This window comes from Mytilus trossulus, chromosome 12 (genome assembly GCF_036588685.1).
Source record: "Mytilus trossulus isolate FHL-02 chromosome 12, PNRI_Mtr1.1.1.hap1, whole genome shotgun sequence".
Taxonomy (NCBI): domain Eukaryota; kingdom Metazoa; phylum Mollusca; class Bivalvia; order Mytilida; family Mytilidae; genus Mytilus; species Mytilus trossulus.
Genome location: NC_086384.1, coordinates 59,269,819 through 59,296,511, shown reverse-complemented (window position 1 = coordinate 59,296,511; position 26,693 = coordinate 59,269,819). Strand labels below are relative to the sequence as shown.

Sequence of the window (26,693 nt, the reverse complement as noted above, 5' to 3'; positions counted from 1 at the left end):
TTATTTGAATTTTTATACTCAATATACAAGTTACAATATGCTTTATTTTAAAAACGCTCCGTCTCATTTACATGTGAAACGAGAGGGCAATACATACAAAATACAATCACATACAGTAAAAGAAATAAATAAAACAACTTAGAAATGAAATATATTACAAATTCTTTACTTTATATTATGATATTTTCGTTAACTTTGAAACGAATACTTTATAGCTATACATGCACTTCGTTGATTACGCTTCCGTATCTATGGAATCCATGTTACTGATAGTAGCTCCAGTTTGTTTCCTAGGCAACGGACCAGCTTGTAATTCTTCTAAAGATGGCGGCTCTCGTTGATTTCCCGCAATTCTGTTTTGGCTCGTGTTCCTGCTAGGTGATTGTTCAGGCTTGTTTGGTTCTATGGTGTCACTGACTTGCCGCTTAGTGTGGATAATAAGACCAAGAGCTGCACAGGAGATGACCAGTGTGATTAACAAGAGGATGTAGTTAATCAGCTCGAACATACTCACGCACGTACTACCAATAGCAATACCTAGTAAAAACAAAATGTATCTGAGTGTTTGTAGAAAACAATATATTACAAGTACCGACATACTACCAATAGCAATACCTAGTAAAAACAAAATGTATCTGACAGTTTGTAGAAAACAATATATTACAAGTACCGACATACTACCAATAGCAATACCTAGTAAAAACAAAATGTATCTGAGTGTTTGTAGAAAACAATATATTACAAGTACCGACATACTACCAATAGCAATACCTAGTAAAAACAAAATGTATCTGACAGTTTGTAGAAAACAATATATTACAAGTACCGACATACTACCAATAGCAATACCTAGTAAAAACAAAATGTATCTGAGTGTTTGTAGAAAACAATATATTACAAGTACCGACATACTACCAATAGCAATACCTAGTAAAAACAAAATGTATCTGACAGTTTGTAGAAAACAATATATTACAAGTACCGACATACTACCAATAGCAATACCTAGTAAAAACAAAATGTATCTGAGTGTTTGTAGAAAACAATATATTACAAGTACCGACATACTACCAATAGCAATACCTAGTAAAAACAAAATGTATCTGAGAGTTTGTAGAAAACAATATATTACAAGTACCGACATACTACCAATAGCAATACCTAGTAAAAACAAAATGTATCTGAGTGTTTGTAGAAAACAATATATTACAAGTACCGACATACTACCAATAGCAATACCTAGTAAAAACAAAATGTATCTGACAGTTTGTAGAAAACAATATATTACAAGTACCGACATACTACCAATAGCAATACCTAGTAAAAACAAAATGTATCTGAGTGTTTGTAGAAAACAATATATTACATACTCACACACGTACTACCAATAGCAATACCTAGTATAAACAAAATGTATCTGAGAGTTTGTAGAAAACAATATATTACAAGTACCGACATACTACCAATAGCAATACCTAGTAAAAACAAAATGTATCTGAGAGTTTGTAGAAAACAATATATTACAAGTACCGACATACTACCAATAGCAATACCTAGTAAAAACAAAATGTATCTGAGTGTTTGTAGAAAACAATATATTACAAGTACCGACATACTACCAATAGCAATACCTAGTAAAAACAAAATGTATCTGAGAGTTTGTAGAAAACAATATATTACAAGTACCGACATACTACCAATAGCAATACCTAGTAAAAACAAAATGTATCTGAGTGTTTGTAGAAAACAATATATTACATACTCACACACGTACTACCAATAGCAATACCTAGTATAAACAAAATGTATCTGAGAGTTTGTAGAAAACAATATATTACAAGTACCGACATACTACCAATAGCAATACCTAGTAAAAACAAAATGTATCTGAGAGTTTGTAGAAAACAATATATTACATACTCACACACGTACTACCAATAGCAATACCTAGTATAAACAAAATGTATCTGAGAGTTTGTAGAAAACAATATATTACAAGTACCGACATACTACCAATAGCAATACCTAGTAAAAACAAAATGTATCTGAGAGTTTGTAGAAAACAATATATTACAAGAACCGACATAGTTCAACGTTATTGGATATAACTGTACAAGCGTTGATTCAAAAGGGAGAGCATCTGACGTCTTCCAAATAAAAGAGGACTACAAATGTAACTTAAATTTAAAATTGTCTGCGGTGTTTTTATAACGGAGAACCCACCCGATCAATCAAAATCAAATCCTGGATTCGATCGCGTCTGTTTTATCATCACATTATGTCCAATCTTTTAAAAAGCCTATTTTTTTTTTATATCCATCCTGTTTTTCTTGTTTAGTTGAAATAGTTCATAGATTGATTTTAGTCTTGCAAGCAATATTTTAAAACATAGACACTTTTCGTCATTTTGTTGTTGGGTTTTCTGTACTATTGGTGTATACCTAAAATCTGCTTTTATTAAAATTCATAAAACCCATAGACTTTACCTGTTATTTTACCGCACACCCCATCTGTAACACAAGTGTCCAAGTTGTACTTTGTTGCACGTTTATCTGAAAGAGAATAGTAGCGATGAAATGTTTTATCAACAGTGGCAATGTATATACAATATTGCATAAATGTGGCAAGTGGATAACGTGTGCTGACCTTTATTTATCACCTGATTGATAATCATATTTGTATCTATATTTATATGTATCAAGGTAAATCATTTCCTTGTTGAATACAGGTAACGTTTTTCTCTAACGTGTGCTTAAAAGCAAATGTATGGAACAAGACATAGTTAGCTGTACAATACATTAAAGTACCGGTACAACTTTGGAGACTTACGTTCGTAATCAACAGGAGTGCTACCGACAATTTCACTTACGTTCCTAATCAACAGGAGTGCTACATACAATGCCACTAACGTTCGTAATCATCAAGAGTGCTACATACAATGTAACTTACCTTCGTAATCAGCGAGTGTACTACCGACAATGTAACTTACGTTCGAAATCATCAGGAGTGCTACAGAGAATGTCACTTACGGTCGTAATCAACAGGAGTGCTACATACAATTTAACTTGCTAACGTAATTAACCAAAATGATACAGACATTGTAACTTACGTTCGTACTCAAAAGGAATGCTAACGACAATATAAATTAATTTCTTAATCAACAGGAGTTCTACATACAATATCACTTACGGAGGTATTTAATAGGAGTGCTACATACAATTTCACTTACGTTCGTAATCAAATGGAGTACTACATACAATATCACTAACGTTCGTAATCAACAGGAGTGCTACATACAATTTCACTTACGTTCGTAATCAACAGGAGTGCTACATACAATTTCACTTACGTTCGTAATCAACAGGAGTGCTACATACAATGTCACTTACGTTCGTAATCAACAGGAGTGCTACATACAATGTCACTTACGTTCGTAATCAACAGCAGTGCTACATACAATGACACCAACGTTCGTAATCAACAGGAATGCTTCCGATAATGTCACTTACGTTTGTAATCAACAGGAGTGCTACATACAATGTCACTTACGTTCGTAATCAACAGGAGTGCTACAGACAATGTCACTTACGTTCGTAATCAACAGGAATGCTACCGATAATTGCACTTACGTTCGTAATCAACAGGAGTGCTGCATACAATGTCACTAACGTTCGTAATCAACAGCAGTGCTACATACAATGTCACTTACGTTCGTAATCAACAGGAGTGCTGCATACAATGTCACTTACGTTCGTAATCAACATGAGTGCTACATACAATGTCACTTACGTTCGTAATCAACAGCAGTGCTACATACAATGTCACTTACGTTCGTAATCAACAGCAGTGCTACATACAATATCACTTACGTTCGTAATCAACAGGAATGCTTCCGATAATTGCACTTACGTTCGTAATCAACATGAGTGCTACATACAATGTCACTTACGATCGTAATCAACATGAGTGCTACATACAATGTCACTAACGTTCGTAATCAACAGCAGTGCTACATACAACGTCACTTACGTTCGTAATCAACAGGAGTACTACATACAATGTCACTTACGTTCGTAATCAACATGAGTGCTACATACAATGTCACTTACGTTCGTAATCAACAGCAGTGCTACATACAATGTCACTTACGTTCGTAATCAACAGCAGTGCTACATACAATATCACTTACGTTCGTAATCAACAGGAATGCTTCCGATAATTGCACTTACGTTCGTAATCAACATGAGTGCTACATACAATGTCACTTACGTTCGTAATCAACAGGAGTGCTACAGACAATGTCACTTACGTTCGTAATCAACAGGAATGCTACCGATAATTGCACTTACGTTCGTAATCAACAGGAGTGCTGCATACAATGTCACTAACGTTCGTAATCAACAGCAGTGCTACATACAATGTCACTTACGTTCGTAATCAACAGGAGTACTACATACAATGTCACTTACGTTCGTAATCAACATGAGTGCTACATACAATGTCACTTACGTTCGTAATCAACAGCAGTGCTACATACAATGTCACTTACGTTCGTAATCAACAGCAGTGATACATACAATATCACTTACGTTCGTAATCAACAGGAATGCTTCCGATAATTGCACTTACGTTCGTAATCAACATGAGTGCTACATACAATGTCACTTACGTTCGTAATCAACAGGAGTGCTACAGACAATGTCACTTACGTTGGTAATCAACAGCAGTGCTACATACAATATCACTTACGTTCGTAATCAACAGGAGTGCTGCATACAATGTCACTAACGTTCGTAATCAACAGCAGTGCTACATACAATGTCACTTACGTTCGTAATCAACAGCAGTGCTACATACAATGTCACTTACGTTCGTAATCAACATGAGTGCTACAGACAATGTCACTTACGTTCGTAATCAACAGGAATGCTACCGATAATTGCACTTACGTTCGTAATCAGAAGTGCTACATACAATGTCACGTACGTTCGTAATCAACAGGAGTGCTACAGAAAATGTCACTTAAGTTCGTAATCAACAGGAATGTTACTGACAATGTAACTTACATTTGTAATCAACAGGAGTGCTACCGACAATGTCACTTTCGTTTGTTATCAATAGGAGTGCTACATACCTTGTCTCTTACTCTCTTAATCATAAGAAGTGCTTCAGAAAATGTCAGTGCTACATACAATGTCACTCACGTTCGTAATCAACAGGAGTGCTGCATACAATGTCACTTACGTTCGTAATCAACAGGAATGCTACATACAATGTCACTCACGTTCGTTATCACCAGGAGTGCTGCATACAATTTCACTTACGTTCGTAATCAACAGGGGTGCTAAAGACCATGTCACTTACGTTCGTAATCAACAGCAGTGCTACATACAATGTCACTCACGTTCGTAATCACCAGGAGTGCTGCATACAATGTCACTTACGTTCGTAATCCACAGGAGTGCTGCATACAATGTCACTTACGTTCGTAATCAACAGGAGTGCTACATACAATGTCACTTATGTTCGTAATTAACAGGAGTGCTACCGATAATGTCACTTACGTTCGTAATCAACATAAGTGCTACATACAATTTCACTTACGTTCGTAATCAATAGCAGTGCTACATACAATGTCACTTACGTTCGTAATCAACAGGAGTGCTACATACAATGTCACTTATGTTCGTAATTAACAGGAGTGCTACCGATAATGTCACTTACGTTCGTAATCAACATAAGTGCTACATACAATGTCACGTACATTCGTAATCAACAGGAGTGCTACAGAAAATGTCACTTACGTTCGTAATCAACCGGAGTGTTACTGACAATGTAACTTACATTTGTAATCAACAGGAGTGCTACCGACAATGTCACTTTCGTTTGTTATCAATAGGAGTGCTACATACCTTGTCTCTTACTCTCCTAATCATAAGAAGTGCTTCAGAAAATGTCAGTGCTACATACAATGTCACTCACGTTCGTAATCAACAGGAGTGCTGCATACAATGTCACTTACGTTCGTAATCAACAGGTGTTCATCAGAGGTATAGGGGAGGGCTGCGACCTCATAAACATGTTGAAACCCGCCGCATTTTTGCGACCGTCCCAATTCTTTGTTCGTCTTGTTTTGCTTTAATTTTAGTTTTTTGTGTACAATTTGGAAATAAATTTGTATGGCGTTCATTATCACTGAACTAGTATATATTTGTTTAGGGGCCAGCTGAAGGACGACTCCAGGTGCGGAAATTTATCACTACATTGAAGATCTGTTGTAGACCTTCTGCTGTTGTTTTTTTCTTTGGTCGGGATGTTGTCTCTTCGACACATTCCCCATTTCCATTTTCAATTTTAATTTAATAATGTAACTTACGTTCGTAATCAACAGGAGTGCTACAGACTATGTCGCCATTCATAGTGATATTGTTCTCTGATAGATAGTCCAAGAACCAGAGGTTGTCGCAGGAACAGTCCCAGCTGATGCCATACATATCTACTGAGGCAAGGCCAAACACATTGGCAAACATGTTGTTCGGGATGGTTGTAAACGTGTTATAATTCAGGGAAGCATAATTTAACTTTGATAAAGCATAGAACATGTCGGATGTTACTGTTGATAGGTGAGCGTTTTCAATCAGCACTCGTTCAATATTTGGCATATTAAACAATGCTCCGAACGCCAATGCACCGGACGTCAGCTCTGAGTTAATAATTGCGAACTCTCCCTTAGGATTCGGTACTGTTGTCATTCGATTTACGTTCAGATTTTTGAAACTATCAGCCACCATATTAGAAATGGATCCGCCTTGGATGTGGAATATGTTGACATCTCCAAAGTAAGAGAATGCTTCAACTGGAATAGATAGAATATCACAGTTTATGATTTTGACTTCCTCAACGTAACTGAAATCGGCAAACGCGTCTTTGTCCAAAATTAACTGCCCTCCGAAATAACACATGATATACAGGGCTGGCGCATAGTCTGGGTCAAAAGTTGCAGTGTTAATACTACTGAATCCAGAAAATGCCGGTCCATTCGGTGCACTTGCTGAGATTTCGCCATCAACATCTTTCAGCATCAGTCTTTGCGGCTGCGCAGTTGTAAAGTCAGAAAATACAAGAGGCAAACTCCAACTTCTTGCGTTACAGGTGAATAAAATTGTCGATGCATCATATGTACAACCGGTAGGGTCCCCGGATGCTGATGACAAAACATATATAACAAACAGAACACAAAAATGAATACCCATTGTTTTTGTTATAACTAGCTTACTATCTTTTGAAGAAATATTCCGCCATATTGAAAGCAATACATTAAAAAATCATTTCTTTAAAGGTTAGGGTATAAAATTCACATAAATCCATTTAAATCCGATTAAGTGAAATATTGGCACAGTGGTAAAATTAAAATAGTTTTGAATAATAAGGTCAAAAGATAATATTTAATAAAAAATACACCTCAATATGAGAGATTAAATAAACAATAGAATCGTGTTGTTTCAGAATTAATTTTAAATAATTGTAGTTTTTCATGTACATTAAAATGTTTAAGTAGATAAACTCCTTATATCGAAAATGACCTGTTTAGGTATACATTCTAGTTATGGCTAGAAGTTGTTATTCATTGTTATCAAATCACATTAAAGTCATTTCAAAAGTATGTATGACATTACAGTACTGAAGTTGAAGAAGTAGGGGATTTGATTAGAATTTTGCAAAATGCAGACGCTTCGAGTCTCTGTGTTCGCCTATTCGTTACACGCAATTGGCCTGTTGTATCATGTCTACTGCTATTGGTCTATTTGTCCTTTTTTAGCCATGGCGTTGTCAGTTTTTGTTTGGATTTATTAGCTTGACTGTCCCTCTTTTAAAAGAAACTCTGTCTCGTCTTAAAATTACTGTCTCTGACATAATCTATAGTCTTGGTTGGTTTTAACTTATTTTTGTACTATGTCTGATGTTGGCAAAAAAAGCAGTAGGTTTCCTCTTTTGAATGGCAGCTACGTGTAGGTTCTGTTAAGCTTACTTTCAGGTGTGGTGTGGATTATGCTCATTGTTGAAGGCTGAACAATGATCTAAAGTTACATTCAATAGTTTGTTTATCTTTTAAAGATAATTGTGACTTTTGCAATCATACCAAGTTTATAAAATAATTTTAAAATCTGTAAATTATCTTCAGCTCAAACGTTTTTCTCCAATGATTGATACACGTACTAAGTGTTTTTCTCCAGTGATTGATACACGTACTAAGTGTTTTTCTCCAGTGATTGATACATGTACTAAGTAGTTTTTGCAGATTGACAGAATTTGCTGTATTTCTAACTTAGTGAGCATCTATATTGCAAACAGTTTGTAATGAGGATGAATACAGTATCAGTCATGTATGTCTATTGAAGAGGTTCCCCTTCATAAATCCTTTCTTATTAATCAGAAAGGCTATTTAAAATAAGGAGCGGAAAGAATTAAGTTACAACGGGGTTTTAGCTAATGCCCTACAGTTGGATGTCTTATTGTGGCAATAAAGACTTAATTTTTTTATAGAAATAAGGCCGTTAGCTTTTCTCGTTTGGATTGTTTTACATTGTCACTTTGGGGCCTTTTATAGCGAACTATGTGGTATGGCCTTTGCTCATTGTCGAAGGCCGTACGGTGACCGATTAAAGTTGTTAATTTATGTGTCATTATGGTAACTTGTTATATTATTGGCAATCATACCACATCTTCTTTTTTATATTTATATTTTTTTTTCAATGTAAAACAGTTGTTGACTGTGAATTAAAACTCAAGGATAACATATAAAACACCCAAAAAAATCATCACAACAAGATGCAGAAAAAATATAGAGAAAATGATTTAAGAGCACAGTTTTATTTAAGAAAATGGTTGTGTACACTGCAAATCTCATGCTATCTAATGACTCATTTCTAAATTGTATAGACGAGAACGTGTGTGATATTGGTATAGAGATACATGTATACCGACAATTGTAAATAGCTGTACATCGTTATACATATTATATTGGTGGTTGGATACTTTTAATTTATAACATTCTACTGGTGAAAGGATATTCTTGACTTCATTCTGAAGGTGTCCCTATATTGGTAGAAAGGACACAGAATACAGAATGCAGATGCCATGAACTTGCAAAGTAGTAAAAATCCGTAGACATATCTTTGAGTATGTTTTATTTGTCCGTTAAACAACATCTTTTTTTCAGTTTTTGAATGTAAGTGTCATCTGCATTTAAAGTGCAAGTTGCAAAAATATTCAGCACGACATTTACCTTAAAATGTCAGAAAAATCAGTAAACCTGAGTTATTACCCCTGAAATAAAGCATTTTCCACTAAAAGTTAAAACTTACAGGTAAATTGCAAGAATGATCAGTAATACAGAGAGTAACGTAATTATATAACGTAACAATCCTCATAATATAAAATATAAAAAAGAAGATGTGGTATGATTGCCCATGAGACAACTGTTAACCCACCAAAATGACACATACATTAACAACTTTAGGTCACCGTACGGTCTACAACAATGAGTATACCCCATACCGCATAGTCAGCTATAAAATGCCCTGATAAGACAATGTAAAACAATTCAAACGAGAAAACTAACGGCCTTATTTATATAAGAAAATGAACGAAAAACAAATATATAACACATAAACAAACGACAACCACTGAATTACATGCTCCTGGCTTAGGACAGGCACATACATAAATAATGTGGCGGGATTAAACATGTTAGCGGGATCCCAACCCTCCTCCTAACCTGGGACAGGGGTATAACAGTACATCATAAGAACGAACTATAAAAATCAGTTGAAATCAGTTGAAAAAGGCTTAACTCATCAGATGGACAAAACTACAAGTGGACGTGGCCGGGTACTTATACATCCCGACAGCAAAAGACAAAATGAACAGATCTGAGTGTACTCGCAGTAATCTGACAGCTAGTTCTAAGCCACTATCATATTAATAAAAAAAAATATTATGCATCTAAGACTAAACTATCAATCCGTACACATCCAACATCCAATGGATTTAGTGTAAAGACGTCATAAACAACCAGAGAAAACCATGACCTTGTGCAATGTCAAATTACAGGTATCGACAGATTGTAGATCCATGATATGTATATAACAAAATTAATATAATTTTATACCAATAAAAACAATATTCAATGATCTTATTAAAGTATTGATTTGGTAACCTTTTAGAATAAGTTTATTTAAAGGAGCGACAAGTTTACATGAATCATTTCTAAATTTTTGGGCACGGTAAACAACAATGAGGATGTGCTATCTCGTTTGAAATAAGTTTTTTACAGGTACAACCAAACTTCAAAACCAAATCTTTATATCTTTTGAAAAATTTAGTAAAGGTTATAAGTTATTTATGGTAACGATATCCCTGGTTTAATAATTGTACCAGTAATACATAAATTGCGTTCATAAGCATACCGAGAATTCATAAGTACAAAAAAATGTACGTTGGATATTGGTCCTTGTCGAGAAAAATAAACTTGAAAATATAACACAGTATCGACTCATTCCTCCAAAAATATCAAGTATACGAACGAAAATATACCTTATATATAGACTTGATTCATGCACAGACACTAAACCTTTAAGTTAATTAAATGTTAACCGACAAAGAGAATGCACAGGCCATTAATGATATTAATGATGTTTGAACGAAACAATAGAGCAACATTTGGATTAAATATTGGCAAAACACGGAAACATTTTTAGCTTTTTGACGGATAATATAATTTCACAGTTTTATCTTAAAAGTAGACCGTTAATAGATATATACAGATATTTGTTTCAACATTTTTCGAGTTTGAGGAGGAGGGTCATCATTTATCTTTAAAAATTTAAAGCTGCGGGTTTTTTTTGGTGACTCTACCTAATATATGGCTATCAAGGTCCTTTTAAATGTTTTGTCTTCATATAAAACAAGCAGATTTTGTTAGATTGCCAATGAAACACTATCCAAAACAGTTCAAATGAATCGGATTTCTGCAACATTGCAGTCTATCAGTTCAGAATGTTAGGAACGCTAACTGTACGTGTTGATATTGGACTAACCAGCACAATGATACAAACAGTTTGTTGTTGTTATAAGGTCGACAAGGAGAGAATGATTGTGGTTGTTGATATAAGGCCGACAAGGAGAGAATGAGTGTGGTTGTTGATATTAGACTGACAAGAAGAGAATGATTGTGGTTGTTGATACAAGGAGAGATGAGGGTTGTTTGATAATATAATATATATAAAAGATAATATTTAATAAAAAATACACCTCAATATGAGAGATTAAATAAACAATAGAATCGTGTTGTTTCAGAATTAATTTTAAATAATTGTAGTTTTTCATGTACATTAAAATGTTTAAGTAGATAAACTCCTTATATCGAAAATGACCTGTTTAGGTATACATTCTAGTTATGGCTAGAGGTTGTTATTCATTGTTATCAAATCACATTAAAGTCATTTCAAAAGTATGTATGACATTACAGTATTGAAGTTGAAAAAGTAGGGGATTTGATTAGAATTTTGCAAAATGCAGACGCTTCGAGTCTCTGTGTTCGCCTATTCGTTACACGCAATTGGCCTGTTGTATCATGTCTACTGCTATTGGTCTATTTGTCCTTTTTTAGCCATGGCGTTGTCAGTTTTTGTTTGGATTTATTAGCTTGACTGTCCCTCTTTTAAAAGAAACTCTGTCTCGTCTTAAAATTACTGTCTCTGACATAATCTATAGTCTTGGTTGGTTTTAACTTATTTTTGTACTATGTCTGATGTTGGCAAAAAAAGCAGTAGGTTTCCTCTTTTGAATGGCAGCTACGTGTAGGTTCTGTTAAGCTTACTTTCAGGTGTGGTGTGGATTATGCTCATTGTTGAAGGCTGAACAATGATCTAAAGTTACATTCAATAGTTTGTTTATCTTTTAAAGATAATTGTGACTTTTGCAATCATACCAAGTTTATAAAATAATTTTAAAATCTGTAAATTATCTTCAGCTCAAACGTTTTTCTCCAATGATTGATACACGTACTAAGTGTTTTTCTCCAGTGATTGATACACGTACTAAGTGTTTTTCTCCAGTGATTGATACATGTACTAAGTAGTTTTTGCAGATTGACAGAATTTGCTGTATTTCTAACTTAGTGAGCATCTATATTGCAAACAGTTTGTAATGAGGATGAATACAGTATCAGTCATGTATGTCTATTGAAGAGGTTCCCCTTCATAAATCCTTTCTTATTAATCAGAAAGGCTATTTAAAATAAGGAGCGGAAAGAATTAAGTTACAACGGGGTTTTAGCTAATGCCCTACAGTTGGATGTCTTATTGTGGCAATAAAGACTTAATTTTTTTATAGAAATAAGGCCGTTAGCTTTTCTCGTTTGGATTGTTTTACATTGTCACTTTGGGGCCTTTTATAGCGAACTATGTGGTATGGCCTTTGCTCATTGTCGAAGGCCGTACGGTGACCGATTAAAGTTGTTAATTTATGTGTCATTATGGTAACTTGTTATATTATTGGCAATCATACCACATCTTCTTTTTTATATCTATATTTTTTTTTCAATGTAAAACAGTTGTTGACTGTGAATTAAAACTCAAGGATAACATATAAAACACCCAAAAAAATCATCACAACAAGATGCAGAAAAAATATAGAGAAAATGATTTAAGAGCACAGTTTTATTTAAGAAAATGGTTGTGTACACTGCAAATCTCATGCTATCTAATGACTCATTTCTAAATTGTATAGACGAGAACGTGTGTGATATTGGTATAGAGATACATGTATACCGACAATTGTAAATAGCTGTACATCGTTATACATATTATATTGGTGGTTGGATACTTTTAATTTATAACATTCTACTGGTGAAAGGATATTCTTGACTTCATTCTGAAGGTGTCCCTATATTGGTAGAAAGGACACAGAATACAGAATGCAGATGCCATGAACTTGCAAAGTAGTAAAAATCCGTAGACATATCTTTGAGTATGTTTTATTTGTCCGTTAAACAACATCTTTTTTTCAGTTTTTGAATGTAAGTGTCATCTGCATTTAAAATGCAAGTTGCAAAAATATTCAGCACGACATTTACCTTAAAATGTCAGAAAAATCAGTAAACCTGAGTTATTACCCCTGAAATAAAGCATTTTCCACTAAAAGTTAAAACTTACAGGTAAATTGCAAGAATGATCAGTAATACAGAGAGTAACGTTATTATATAACGTAACAATCCTCATAATATAAAATATAAAAAAGAAGATGTGGTATGATTGCCCATGAGACAACTGTTAACCCACCAAAATGACACATACATTAACAACTTTAGGTCACCGTACGGTCTACAACAATGAGTATACCCCATACCGCATAGTCAGCTATAAAATGCCCTGATAAGACAATGTAAAACAATTCAAACGAGAAAACTAACGGCCTTATTTATATAAGAAAATGAACGAAAAACAAATATATAACACATAAACAAACGACAACCACTGAATTACATGCTCCTGGCTTAGGACAGGCACATACATAAATAATGTGGCGGGATTAAACATGTTAGCGGGATCCCAACCCTCCTCCTAACCTGGGACAGGGGTATAACAGTACATCATAAGAACGAACTATAAAAATCAGTTGAAATCAGTTGAAAAAGGCTTAACTCATCAGATGGACAAAACTACAAGTGGACGTGGCCGGGTACTTATACATCCCGACAGCAAAAGACAAAATGAACAGATCTGAGTGTACTCGCAGTAATCTGACATCTAGTTCTAAGCCACTATCATATTAATAAAAAAAAATATCATGCATCTAAGACTAAACTATCAATCCGTACACATCCAACATCCAATGGATTTAGTGTAAAGACGTCATAAACAACCAGAGAAAACCATGACCTTGTGCAATGTCAAATTACAGGTATCGACAGATTGTAGATCCATGATATGTATATAACAAAATTAATATAATTTTATACCAATAAAAACAATATTCAATGATCTTATTAAAGTATTGATTTGGTAACCTTTTAGAATAAGTTTATTTAAAGGAGCGACAAGTTTACATGAATCATTTCTAAATTTTTGGGCACGGTAAACAACAATGAGGATGTGCTATCTCGTTTGAAATAAGTTTTTTACAGGTACAACCAAACTTCAAAACCAAATCTTTATATCTTTTGAAAAATTTAGTAAAGGTTATAAGTTATTTATGGTAACGATATCCCTGGTTTAATAATTGTACCAGTAATACATAAATTGCGTTCATAAGCATACCGAGAATTCATAAGTACAAAAAAATGTACGTTGGATATTGGTCCTTGTCGAGAAAAATAAACTTGAAAATATAACACAGTATCGACTCATTCCTCCAAAAATATCAAGTATACGAACGAAAATATACCTTATATATAGACTTGATTCATGCACAGACACTAAACCTTTAAGTTAATTAAATGTTAACCGACAAAGAGAATGCACAGGCCATTAATGATATTAATGATGTTTGAACGAAACAATAGAGCAACATTTGGATTAAATATTGGCAAAACACGGAGACATTTTTAGCTTTTTGACGGATAATATAATTTCACAGCTATCAAGGTCCTTTTAAATGTTTTGTCTTCATATAAAACAAGCAGATTTTGTTAGATTGCCAATGAAACACTATCCAAAACAGTTCAAATGAATCGGATTTCTGCAACATTGCAGTCTATCAGTTCAGAATGTTAGGAACGCTAACTGTACGTGTTGATATTGGACTAACCAGCACAATGATACAAACAGTTTGTTGTTGTTATAAGGTCGACAAGGAGAGAATGATTGTGGTTGTTGATATAAGGCCGACAAGGAGAGAATGAGTGTGGTTGTTGATATTAGACTGACAAGAAGAGAATGATTGTGGTTGTTGATACAAGGAGAGATGAGGGTTGTTTGTCCTGACAACTGTTGTCTCATAACCTGTTTTGAGTTGTTGTAAATGTTATTAGTTGTAACATCATTATGTTTTTTTTTTCTGTTTTTGGTTTTGTTTATAATGTAATTAATTGTAACCTAATTTTGTTTTTCTCTGTTTTGGTTTGATTCTAATATATTTCGCTGCTTTCTTTCTAGATTTTAGAAATGGTGTTATTTGCCCACGAGCACCCGTTTAAAACTTTTAAGATAACAATTTAAAACTAATAAATGTAATAAAAAGGTAGAGAAAATGTCATTAACAACATAATACATTTTTACCATTTTCGAAAATAAGTTGCAAATATGAAGGTATATCTTTTATTAAATGCTTGAAACACTTGGGAAACCTTTTCAACTTTTGATCTTCAGTGCTGTACAACTTTGTACTTTTTTCACTTTCGATCTGGGCGTTATGTATTCGGGTTTAGTTTTCTGTAATTAGTTTTTACTTCAGTTTCATTATGTATATCTCTTTCATATTCATTTGTTAAAATTTACTGTTTGCAATAGTGTGAATTGTTTTATATAATATGAATGTTCTTATCCTGGGCATACAAACAATGCCGTATTTGGCAAAACCTTTTCAACTTTTGATCTTCAGTGCTGTACAATTTTGTATTTTTTTCGTCACTGGTGAGTCTCGTGTGGACTAGACGCGTTTTTGGCGTATTGAATTTTAAACCTGATGCTTTTTGTTATCTATTAATCATGCTTTTCTTTGTCTAATATGTTCTGCTTTTTATTTGTATTGTAGTCCTGTAATATTTTGTTTTCATTTCAATGTTATATTTAACTGTGCCATTAAAGTGCGAGGTTTGGCATGCCTTAAAACCAGGTTCAACCCACCACTTTTATTCCCCTTTAAAAGTGTCCTGTACCAAGTCAGGAAGATGGCCATTGTTATAATATTGTTCGTTTCTGTGTGTGTGTTGCATTTTAACGTTGAGTCGTTTCTGTTTTCTCTTATTTTTGAGATAAGACGTGGCACGGTACTTGTCTATCCCATATTCATGTATTTGGTTTTGATGTTATATTTGTTATTCTCGTGGTGTATTGTCTGTTGCTTGGTCCGTTTCTGTGTGCTGTTGCGTTTCGGTGTTGTGTCGTTGTTCTCCTCTTATATTTAATGCGTTTCCCTCGGTTTTGGTTTGTTGCCCCGATTTTGTTTTTTGTCCATGGATTTATGAGTTTTGAACAGCGGTATACTACTGTTGCCTTTATTTGGGTAAAACATAGCTCGTATGTAAATTTTTGTAATAAAATCATCATGAGATAGGAACTGTATAGAATGCTCTTAAATGCCCCTTTGGTATCTTTCGACCCTTTTTATGTTTGTTATTTAAATATGTGCGTTAATTTTGGGATCTTGACCACGTGTGATACTTTCCTAATTTTGGGAAACAAAATTCTATAACGGGTTTTTACGCTAATTTAAAAAAAACATACTATACAATTACATAATATAGTTCAAATACATGTTTTATTTCCATTTACTTTATATCAAATTAAAACATATAGTTTCGATTAGTCCATGTCGTACCACTGACACCTATGGATCCATGCTGTCACTTAGATCTCATCCCCAACCATGTACAGCCTGTGATCCTTTCATTGGAGGTTTGATGGATCTATTAGTATCCATAGCCTCCTTGGCTTTAGACCATCCACTGTTCCTGTTCTTTTCCAGGTTAGAGGTTGCTGCCATGAGCTGACGTCGGGTGTGGCAAATGATAACCAGTGCTACTGCCGCTAACACTAGGGTAACAAAGCTTAGAATACTACCAACAAGCTCATACACAGTCATACAGGTTGATCCAATGGCTATATCTAAACATAAAGGTAAACTAATATCATACACAGTCATACAGGTTGATCCAATGGCTATATCTAAACATGAAGGTAAACTGATATCACACACAGTCATACAGGTTGATCCAATGGCTATATCTAAACATAAAGGTACACTAATATCATACACAGTCATACAGGTTGATCAAATAGCTATACCTAACATAAAGGTACACTAATATCATACACAGTCATACAGGTTGATCCAATGGCTATATCTAAACATAAAGGTAAACTGATAACATACACAGTCATACAGGTTGGTCCAATGGCTATATCTAAACATAAAGGTAAACTAATAACATACACAGTCATACAGGTTGATCCAATGGCTATATCTAAACATAAAGGTAAACTGATAACATACACAGTCATACAGGTTGATACAATGTCTATATCTAAACATAAAGGTAAACTGATAACATACACAGTCATTCAGGTTGATCCAATGGCTATATCTAAACATAAAGGTAAACTGATATCATACACAGTCATACAGGTTGATCCAATGGCTATATCTAAACATAAAGGTAAACTAATAACATACACAGTCATACAGGTTGATCCAATGGCTATATCTAAACATAAAGGTAAACTGATAACATACACAGTCATACAGGTTGATACAATGTCTATATCTAAACATAAAGGTAAACTGATAACATACACAGTCATTCAGGTTGATCCAATGGCTATATCTAAACATAAAGGTAAACTGATATCATACACAGTCATACAGGTTGATCCAATGGCTATATCTAAACATAAAGGTAAACTAATAACATACACAGTCATACAGGTTGATCCAATGGCTATATCTAAACATAAAGGTAAACTAATAACATACACAGTCATACAGGTTGATACAATGTCTATATCTAAACATAAAGGTAAACTGATAACATACACAGTCATACAGGTTGATCCAATGGCTATATCTAAACATAAAGGTAAACTGATAACATACACAGTCATACAGGTTGATCCAATGGCTATATCTAAACATAAAGGTAAACTTATATCATACACAGTCATACAGGTTGATCCAATGGCTATATCTAAACATAAAGGTAATCTGATAACATACACAGTCATACAGGTTGATCCAATGGCTATATCTAAACATAAAGGTAAACTGATAACATACACAGTCATACAGGTTGATCCAATGGCTATATCTAAACATAAAGGTAAACTTATATCATACACAGTCATACAGGTTGATCCAATGGCTATATCTAAACATAAAGGTAAACTGATAACATACACAGTCATTCAGGTTGATACAATGTCTATATCTAAACATAAAGGTAAACTGATAACATACACAGTCATACAGGTTGATCCAATGGCTATATCTAAACATAAAGGTAAACTGATATCATACACAGTCATACAGGTTGATCCAATGGCTATATCTAAACATAAAGGTAAACTGATAACATACACAGTCATACAGGTTGATCCAATGGCTATATCTAAACATAAAGGTAAACTTATATCATACACAGTCATACAGGTTGATCCAATGGCTATATCTAAACATAAAGGTAAACTGATAACATACACAGTCATTCAGGTTGATACAATGTCTATATCTAAACATAAAGGTAAACTGATAACATACACAGTCATACAGGTTGATCCAATGGCTATATCTAAACATAAAGGTAAACTGATATCATACACAGTCATACAGGTTGATCCAATGGCTATATCTAAACATAAAGGTAAACTGATAACATACACAGTCATTCAGGTTGATACAATGTCTATATCTAAACATAAAGGTAAACTGATAACATACACAGTCATACAGGTTGATCCAATGGCTATATCTAAACATAAAGGTAAACTGATAACATACACAGTCATTCAGGTTGATACAATGTCTATATCTAAACATAAAGGTAAACTGATATCATACACAGTCATACAGGTTGATCCAATGGCTATATCTAAACATAAAGGTACACTAATATCATACACAGTCATACAGGTTGATCCAATGGCTATATCTAAACATAAAGGTAAACTGATAACATACACAGTCATACAGGTTGATCCTATGGCTATATCTAAACATGAAGGTACTCTTATATCATACTATATAATTCATTATTAACAATTCGACAATAAGTTTATACTAAAATTAGTTGCTCCAACAGTCTTGTTAATATAGTTTTTATATTACATGTAAGCTTACATTTGAACTGGTTTTTTCCCCGTGTACTTAGTGAATGTAAAGATGTTTTTTAAAATATTAATGTTAAAACATCAAGAAATGACAATCTGATAATTATACTATATTAATAATAGTAAGCTACTTTTACAATGTTCTAAAACGCCCGGTTTTACTTTCTGTGTTTTTAATCCGGGATTCTCTTGTATTATCGTATTCATACACACCTTCAAAAATGTAAAGGCTGATTTTCCATTTACTCATGAAATATTTACCAGAGGAGAAAGTAAAACTTTATTTCAGATTCTTTTGTCATTGCATCGAGTATGTTACTGTAATAAAATACTTCATGTTATTGTAATATTCTAACCTGCACAGCTGACACTTAGATCACACGAGTCTGCATAGTATTTTGTCGCTTTTTTGTCTACAATAAAAAATTACACTTCAGATTCATACACAATCAATGCACGATTCAATTTGAAAAAAAATGAATGTAAAAAACTGAATGTTAAGAGAGTAAACAATCAAATATCACTCCTGAAAAAAATAAAAAAACACCCCGCTGTCGGTAAAGATAAAAAGACCTTGAAAATGCATAGATTCTTTGTTGAGTTTCTGCTAAAGTCATGTTTACTATTTTCTACACTTAAATGATGTATCAGTTTACTGATTATTGTGCATAGGATTGTGTACGGCTATTGTTTTCAGATCATTATGAAATCCTTTTATAGTTTTTTACTTTTTTCTTTCCGTGACCAACTTTTTAAACTATGATTTTGAAACTTTAAATTAAACAGGTGTATAGAAGCTATATGATATATTGTATATTTGTTTACACAAATGTTAAATCTGTTGAATTAATGTGAATAACAATAAAAAAATAATGTATTTGCAAATGCACTCATATTGGAGAGGCACACACAAATACAAACATACACAGAAAGAGAAGAACTACACATATAAATGAAACAACACTAGTGTGTATATTTTCGGCAATGTTTAGGTCTTCTTAAATTTGAAGTTTTTTTACAAAAAATTACTGTTGGTTATAATAGTGTTTTGACTTGAAACAAGTTGAATTTAAAAAGAGAAGTTTATGCAATGTTACTTACTTTGATAGGCAGCTGGCGTATTACAGATGGGACCAGCCGAGCGGATAGAGTTCTGTGACAAAGAGTGTAGAAATGCTAGGGAGGTACAAGTACAATCATACGGTATCCCGTCAAGGTTTATATCAGATAGTCCTTTCAGGCTGCTAAATATACCACTGTCTAGAGTGGTTATAGAGTTATCTGCCAGAGATACGTCATTTACAGCCACAGCCAGGTTGTATAGTGAACTGTCAACAGCTGTGACACCGGCGTTCTCTACACGAATGGACTTCACTGTTGTCAAAACGTCAAATGTCCCGGATGGTATGGACGTCGGGGTAATCGTACAATCTTTAATTACAAGCTCTCCTTTCGGTTCTGGAGTTGATGACACGGGTTCCACTATGAGTCCAGTTAGAAAGCTATTTGAATATGAAGCAATAGAACCCCCTTCAAATCGTAAGGAATTGAGTGTTCCAAATGGAGACAGCATCCCGGTAGTCAATGATACTATGTTACAGAAACTGAATTTAACTTCCTGGAGATAGCCCATATCTGTGAAGGAGACACTAGATAACGTTAACGAATTAGACGACAAACATTCCAGTTCGAGGCTTGCTGGATAATTGGCGTCAAAGGATCCAGTAGAGAAGCTGGAGAATCCTGACAATTGAGAGGTAAATGTTCCTGTTACACCAGTGATCTTCAATCTCTGTGGGAGAGGACTGGAGAAAGAACTGTAGGCGAGAGGTGCAGTGTAACTTCCTAAATCACAAGTATATAGTCCAGTTGAGGCTAATGTGCCATCATAGGAACACCCGGTGGGATGAGCACTCGAGGAAAAGTTGATCAGTAGAAGAAACAGTAGAACAGTCAATACATTGATGTTTGGTTTCATCGTAAAAAACTGAAAACACAAGTTGGTTCTACAAAAACTGCTTCCAACAATCAAATAATGTACATAAACATTTATGAATCCATATCTAAAATATGTCAATGGCTGTTCAGTAAAATAGTTGAGGCTAACATCTTGTGGAATATTATAAAAAGGTTTAGTCGGATTAACATGGATTATCATATTAACTCATTATTTTAAATATATGTTATGAATTAAGTTGATCATACAGTAAAAAAAGTCAATTTAAATATCGCGTTTACTGTTTTGTACATTGGTCATTATCAAAACAAGTGCAAAATTTCGAAGGGATAATATTGTAAAAAATGATGTCATTGTTTTAAACATTTAAATGTGTCCCTCTATTCTTTAATATGGTGCATTGTAGCAACGATATTCAGAAATATGCAATGGGAAAAATTAAGAGTTCCTTCAATTTTAACAATTTTAGGTCATCCTTTGATAGAATCGTGGCAATGGTGTAACCAATTCAAAACATACATTTAGGTTCTAAATATCAAACAACTGTTCCAATTTGTTAAATTACGACGTGTGACATTATTCATATAGCTGTGCATTCTATTCAAACAGAAATTTCAGAATACATAGTCGTAAAAAAATGGCTGTCTTAATTATGCATTGCAGTTGTGAACACTAAGAAATACACTTAAATATATGTAGCATGTATAAGATTCAATGATAACAATATACCTAATCCTTCGTATACGACCTAACAACACTTTTATTTATGAAAAAAAATCAAAAAATGTCGCATTTCTATATAGCAACACCACTGACCCTTCAGTAACTCTAATGACACAATAAGAATCACCATTGACATCACATTTCAAAATTTACTTTTAAGTTTTGCACACAAAATCAAGAACACCGAGCAAAAGTAAAAGATGAAACAATACTTCTTAGACTTAAAAATCTCAAATTATATAGTATAACATCCATTACTAAAAATGTCAATAGTGTTACTAAATAGTGTCATTGGAGTTACCACCATACATCAGTTTGTGAAATTCGATTTTTTTTAAAACACAGTAAAAGGTGAATTGACTTTTATCTGGCGTTAATTTTGGCTTTTTATTCATTTCGAGGGCACCTGAAGAAGCCGGTTCTATTTCAGAGACGTATCGGATTCAAAGGAAGCTGAAATAAAGTGTATTTTCTTCAACAGTTAGTTCAATTAAATAGTACTGTTTGGATGACATCAACTACTCGCATCGTCTCTAATTCAATACAGAATACACAAAACAAAACCGCCATGTTTATTGACATGAATTAAAGATTAAATAAATAAACGTGATTTTTTAAATATTGTATTGTTCCAATTGATACATTGTACATGCATCAATATGCCTTGATTACTTTATGAAGGAAATCAGAAAATTTCCTTGAATTCATTCATTTTCATATAACCTCAATACTTGGATTTCATTGGTGGTTTTTCTCCTCGACGACCACGATTTGTAGCTCTCATGGCATTTTTCATTTTTGACCATCTATTTGGTCGTCTTCTCCTGGATGATATTGCAGCAGAAGTTATTTGTCGCTTTGCATGACAAATCATTGCCAAGGCAACACAAGCGACAATTAATGCTAGGCCTAGTAAGACGAATCCTACGATTTCTATCGCAGTATAACAAGACAAACCTACAATCAAATTAAAGTAAATATTAAAATTCGACCACAGCTTAAATCAAAGTAGATTTCTTTTTCAAGCTAAAGTTTAACACATCAACAATAAAATCAATAAGTATAAATCATGCTTTTGGTTCATACATTGTACCCTATTCTGAGAAGTGATGCTGTTGTAGATATTAGGAAATAGTGCTGAAAGTTATCTCAAACATTAAAACAAACAATGAATTAGTAAAACGGACGGATATTCTTATAAGTCATAGACAACTGATAATCGGCTATCGCGGGGATAAATTTTTTGGGGCATTCAATCATCTCTATTACCTTGGTTAGTGGTGTTACAGTTCAGCATAAAATCAACAACAACAAAAATCAGTTGATCAGTCAGATCAGGATATACCGGTAAAATAAACAATTAATTTTGAAAGAAAGCAAAATCTGTATTTACCTGAACAACTTGACACTGTAGCACAGGTCTCAGCGTAAAACTTTGTAGCTTTTTTATCTACAAAAATACCATTTATAATCATTTATACAAAACTTCAAATATTGTTGTACCTGTCCTGATATTCCGAACAACAGTGTTTGTTTTTAATCATAAGAAATTTTATATTTACTATCAAATATGTGCGCTTATGAAGAGAACAAAGATCTGATTTATCCAAGAACAAACTTTGATGACACCCATTTCAGGCTTGGTTTTCCCCCTTATTTCTAGACTACCTGAGTAAGTTTCAATACAGATAACAGGATATTTCAAAGTAAAATATATTTTTGTCAGCTTACGCTCCATCACTATTTCACAAGATTTTTTTTTTTACGAATGTTGTTTTTAAAGATAAGGTTAACACTTGAATGATATTACTTACGAATTTCATTTTTTTTTAATAATAAACATACCTTGAGAACTGGCTGGTGTGTTACAGATTAAATCAGACGGCAGTTTTACAGAGTTTTCACTAGAATACGTTAGAACGTCTAAATTTGAACAGGAACAGTCATATGGAAGTCCACCTAGATCAATGGACGACAGACTTTTAATACTTGTGAAAAGATTACTCTCCAATGACGTAATAGAATTGTCGACCAGAGATATATAATTAAGCTGAGTTGTCAGACTAAACGCTGAAGCATCAATAGATGTAACCCCAGCTTTCACTAATTGTATTGATCGTATCGATGTTTGTCCGTCGAACACACCTGCTGGTATTGTAGTTGGAGTAATCGAACAATCCTTCACAATAAGTTCTCCCTTAGGTTCAGCAACAGCAAGTGATTCTATCGTAACAGATGTTAAAAAGTCTGCCGAATAAGACGCTATAGATCCGTGTTCAAATATCAATGAGTTCAGACTTCCGAATGGTCCTAGCATGCCATTCGATAAGGAAACTATGTCACAATAAGAAAACTTAACTTCCTGTAGATAACTCATATCGGTGAAAGTATTCGTTGTAAGAGTTAACGAACCTGACGTTGTACAGACAAGTTCGAGGTGAGCTGGGTAATTTCTGTCGAACGAACCAGAGGTAAAACTTGAGAATCCCGAAAATGCACTTCCACTGGCTGGCAAGTTTCCGTTTAAATTCGTGATCTTCAGTCTTTGTGGAAGTGGACTTGAAAAAGCTGAGTAAGTCAAAGGTTCCGCGTAGCTTCCAAATATACAAGTATATATCCCTGTTGATGAATAGGCGCTGTCATAACTACAACCGGTCGGAGAAGTTCCATTTATTGTCTCAAACAATAAAATAAAGTAGATTGCAAACGGAAAAATCTTACAATTTTTTAACATTTTAGAGAACATAAATATAATAAAACATAACATATAGAATCTGTGATTGTAATGTAAACTTATGGGTTTAATCTTCTTTATCCGGTCTGCATATTACTTGCACTATAAATGCGATTAAACAAAACAAATAAATTAAGGATTAAGTATAGACGCCCTTTATGTATTTGATTTTAATATTTTGATTTTTTTTACCATTAGATGCACGCTGACTATAAAGACATTTGAATTTCAAAACGGCATGATGAATAAAGGCAACAGTAGTATACCGCTGTTCGAAACTCATAAATCGAGACCAAATCCGGGTTACAAGCTAACAGTTCCAATAAACTAATGATAACAGTTCCTGTAGTTTATGTTTTTATAAAATAAATTTCTCACAAAAGAATCTTTTTTTAAAACAATTAAAATTAAAATCACAAAAATACTGAACTTAGAGGAAAATCAATTCGGAAAGTCCATAATCACATGACAAAATCAAATATCAAAACGCATCAAAAACGAATGGACAAGAACTGTCATATTCCTGACTTGGTACAGGCATTAAATTGATGAATACAAAGAGATTTCAAACTGGATGTTTTTAACTAGTCAGCAATCCAACAATTGAACACAAATAAAATAAGGAATCTCTAATAGCTGTTTATCTCCGTGAGTTAAGAAAAGACATCAAGAAGTTTAAAGATGTTCGCTACTTTTTTTTTTCAAAATAACAGGGTGATAAATACACTCATCATAGATACCAGGATACAAATAAATAAAGCAAAAAAAAAAAGAGAAAAAATATCAGGATCCTCTGGCCTTTGTTAGTCTTGTAGGAATATATTTTAATTTTAGTTCATTTTTTTGTTTTGTAGTTTAGTTTATGACGTCCATTTTCACTCAACTAGTTCACGTTTGTATTTAGGGTCAAGCTATGGAACACTACCATGTGCGAGATGTTTCTGGTTTTTTTTCAAGACCAATTGGTCAGCACTTCGGCTATTATCTGCTCTATGTTTTGGTTGTTTCTTTGACTTATTTCCCGTTTCCGTTCTCGATTTTATAAATTGAATGCCAATTTCACGAATGTTTTCCTTCACAATTAAGTTAAGCGTCGAGCTTGTTCCAACTATAATAATAATTGAAATGTAACTAGGAAGAATGATTATTCTGGAAGAGCAAGCATTATGAGATTTAAAAAGGCATATTTCAATATATCTCAGTTCAAAATATGAAATATTTGTGGGTAGACAAATTGAATGTTAGCCACTGTTTATCATATTGACTCATCCACATAATATCATTAGACAAATGTAAAATGGTGAGAGCAGCACAAACCTTACACTGGTACATGTAACGAGTCAGTATTCTTGGACCTCAATACAACAATTTAATTTGGTTAATTATTAGTAATTACAAAATTAAATTCAGTTTATATATAGTTTATTGTACATGGACTGGTTTTCTGGTGTCTTCTGGCTATTCCTACATTTTGTATTTTACTATTCTGCCTATTCCTACATGGGAGATTAGTGGAAGAACAATTCATGTTGTTATTGCAAATATGTTGGTTTAGTCATAAGTGTCTAATTTGGTCAAAGGTAAATTTACCTGTGGAAATTAAATAAAAATCCTTAATTACATGTAAAAAATGGGACTTTCTTGTTCAAAAACATGCATAAAGTAATAATTTTAAGTGTTTTAATACCATGGAATTTCTAAAAAAAAAAGCATTGGACAAATAAAAATAAGATGAAAGAAAAAGTAGTTAATTTAAAGCACTTTAAAGTCTGGAAAGTCTGAAAAAAAAGTAAATAAAAAATTAATAGTTACCTACACTTTCAACTTCAGCCTCAAATATAAATGAGGAGATGTGGTAAGATTGCCAATGAGACAACTGTCCACAAGAAACCAAAATGAAACAGACATTTACAACTATAGGTCACTGTACGGCTTCAACAATGAGCGAAGCCCATACCGCAGAGTCAGCTATAAAAGGCCTGATATGACTTGGGACAGGCACAAAAGATTTATTAATTTCATTATTTTAACAAATTATGATTTTTAAAAATGAATATACTATCAAAAACATTAATAATAGATAATAAGGTTACAGAATGATGAACTTACTCCAGTCGAGTATGGAGATGCTGCTTCTCATCTCCTGCACATTGATAAATACTTTGTATTCTCTTATATGTTGTATAACTATGTGAGTGCTATAAATAAATTTAAATTTAGTATACTTTTGGTG

The 26,693-nt window shown here is 33.5% G+C and overlaps 3 protein-coding genes across 3 annotated transcripts; all 3 read right to left on the bottom strand.

Moving 5' to 3' along the window:
- Positions 1–196: 196 nt before the first annotated feature.
- LOC134693801 (uncharacterized) lies at positions 197–7,308 on the bottom strand. The gene is made up of 3 exons (XM_063554715.1): positions 6,377–7,308; positions 2,487–2,552; positions 197–537 (listed from the first exon to the last, which is right to left on the bottom strand). Exons 1-3 carry the CDS (start codon positions 7,251–7,253, stop codon positions 236–238), a joined length of 1,245 nt encoding a protein of 414 aa, XP_063410785.1. The 5' UTR covers positions 7,254–7,308; the 3' UTR covers positions 197–235.
- Positions 7,309–16,540: 9,232 nt separating this feature from the next.
- On the bottom strand, positions 16,541–21,044 carry LOC134693800 (uncharacterized). The gene is made up of 3 exons (XM_063554714.1): positions 20,148–21,044; positions 19,403–19,459; positions 16,541–16,829 (listed from the first exon to the last, which is right to left on the bottom strand). The coding sequence occupies exons 1-3, from the start codon at positions 21,022–21,024 to the stop codon at positions 16,579–16,581; spliced, it is 1,185 nt and encodes a 394-aa protein (XP_063410784.1). The 5' UTR covers positions 21,025–21,044; the 3' UTR covers positions 16,541–16,578.
- A 1,406-nt stretch (positions 21,045–22,450) lies between these two features.
- On the bottom strand, positions 22,451–24,460 carry LOC134692642 (uncharacterized). The gene is made up of 3 exons (XM_063553101.1): positions 23,572–24,460; positions 23,120–23,176; positions 22,451–22,683 (listed from the first exon to the last, which is right to left on the bottom strand). Exons 1-3 carry the CDS (start codon positions 24,458–24,460, stop codon positions 22,451–22,453), a joined length of 1,179 nt encoding a protein of 392 aa, XP_063409171.1.
- Between the last annotated feature and the right edge of the window lie 2,233 nt (positions 24,461–26,693).

What these genes read in the sequence shown, in the direction of transcription:
- LOC134693801 (XM_063554715.1), bottom strand. Translation starts at nt 7,253, where the DNA reads ATGGGTATTCATTTTTGTGTTCTGTTTGTTATATATGTTTTGTCATCA. An exon ending in CACTCCTGTTGATTACGAAC is followed by an intron (nt 2,553 to 6,376) that starts GTAAGTTACATT and finishes ATTCTCTTTCAG; the next exon opens with ATAAACGTGCAACAAAGTAC. An exon ending in GGTGTGCGGTAAAATAACAG is followed by an intron (nt 538 to 2,486) that starts GTAAAGTCTATG and finishes TGTTTTTACTAG; the next exon opens with GTATTGCTATTGGTAGTACG.
- LOC134693800 (XM_063554714.1), bottom strand. Translation starts at nt 21,024, where the DNA reads ATGAAACCAAACATCAATGTATTGACTGTTCTACTGTTTCTTCTACTG. An exon ending in TACGCCAGCTGCCTATCAAA is followed by an intron (nt 19,460 to 20,147) that starts GTAAGTAACATT and finishes TTTTTATTGTAG; the next exon opens with ACAAAAAAGCGACAAAATAC. An exon ending in TCTAAGTGTCAGCTGTGCAG is followed by an intron (nt 16,830 to 19,402) that starts GTTAGAATATTA and finishes CTTTATGTTTAG; the next exon opens with ATATAGCCATTGGATCAACC.
- LOC134692642 (XM_063553101.1), bottom strand. Translation starts at nt 24,460, where the DNA reads ATGTTAAAAAATTGTAAGATTTTTCCGTTTGCAATCTACTTTATTTTA. An exon ending in CACACCAGCCAGTTCTCAAG is followed by an intron (nt 23,177 to 23,571) that starts GTATGTTTATTA and finishes GTATTTTTGTAG; the next exon opens with ATAAAAAAGCTACAAAGTTT. An exon ending in TACAGTGTCAAGTTGTTCAG is followed by an intron (nt 22,684 to 23,119) that starts GTAAATACAGAT and finishes ATTTGATTGTAG; the next exon opens with GTTTGTCTTGTTATACTGCG.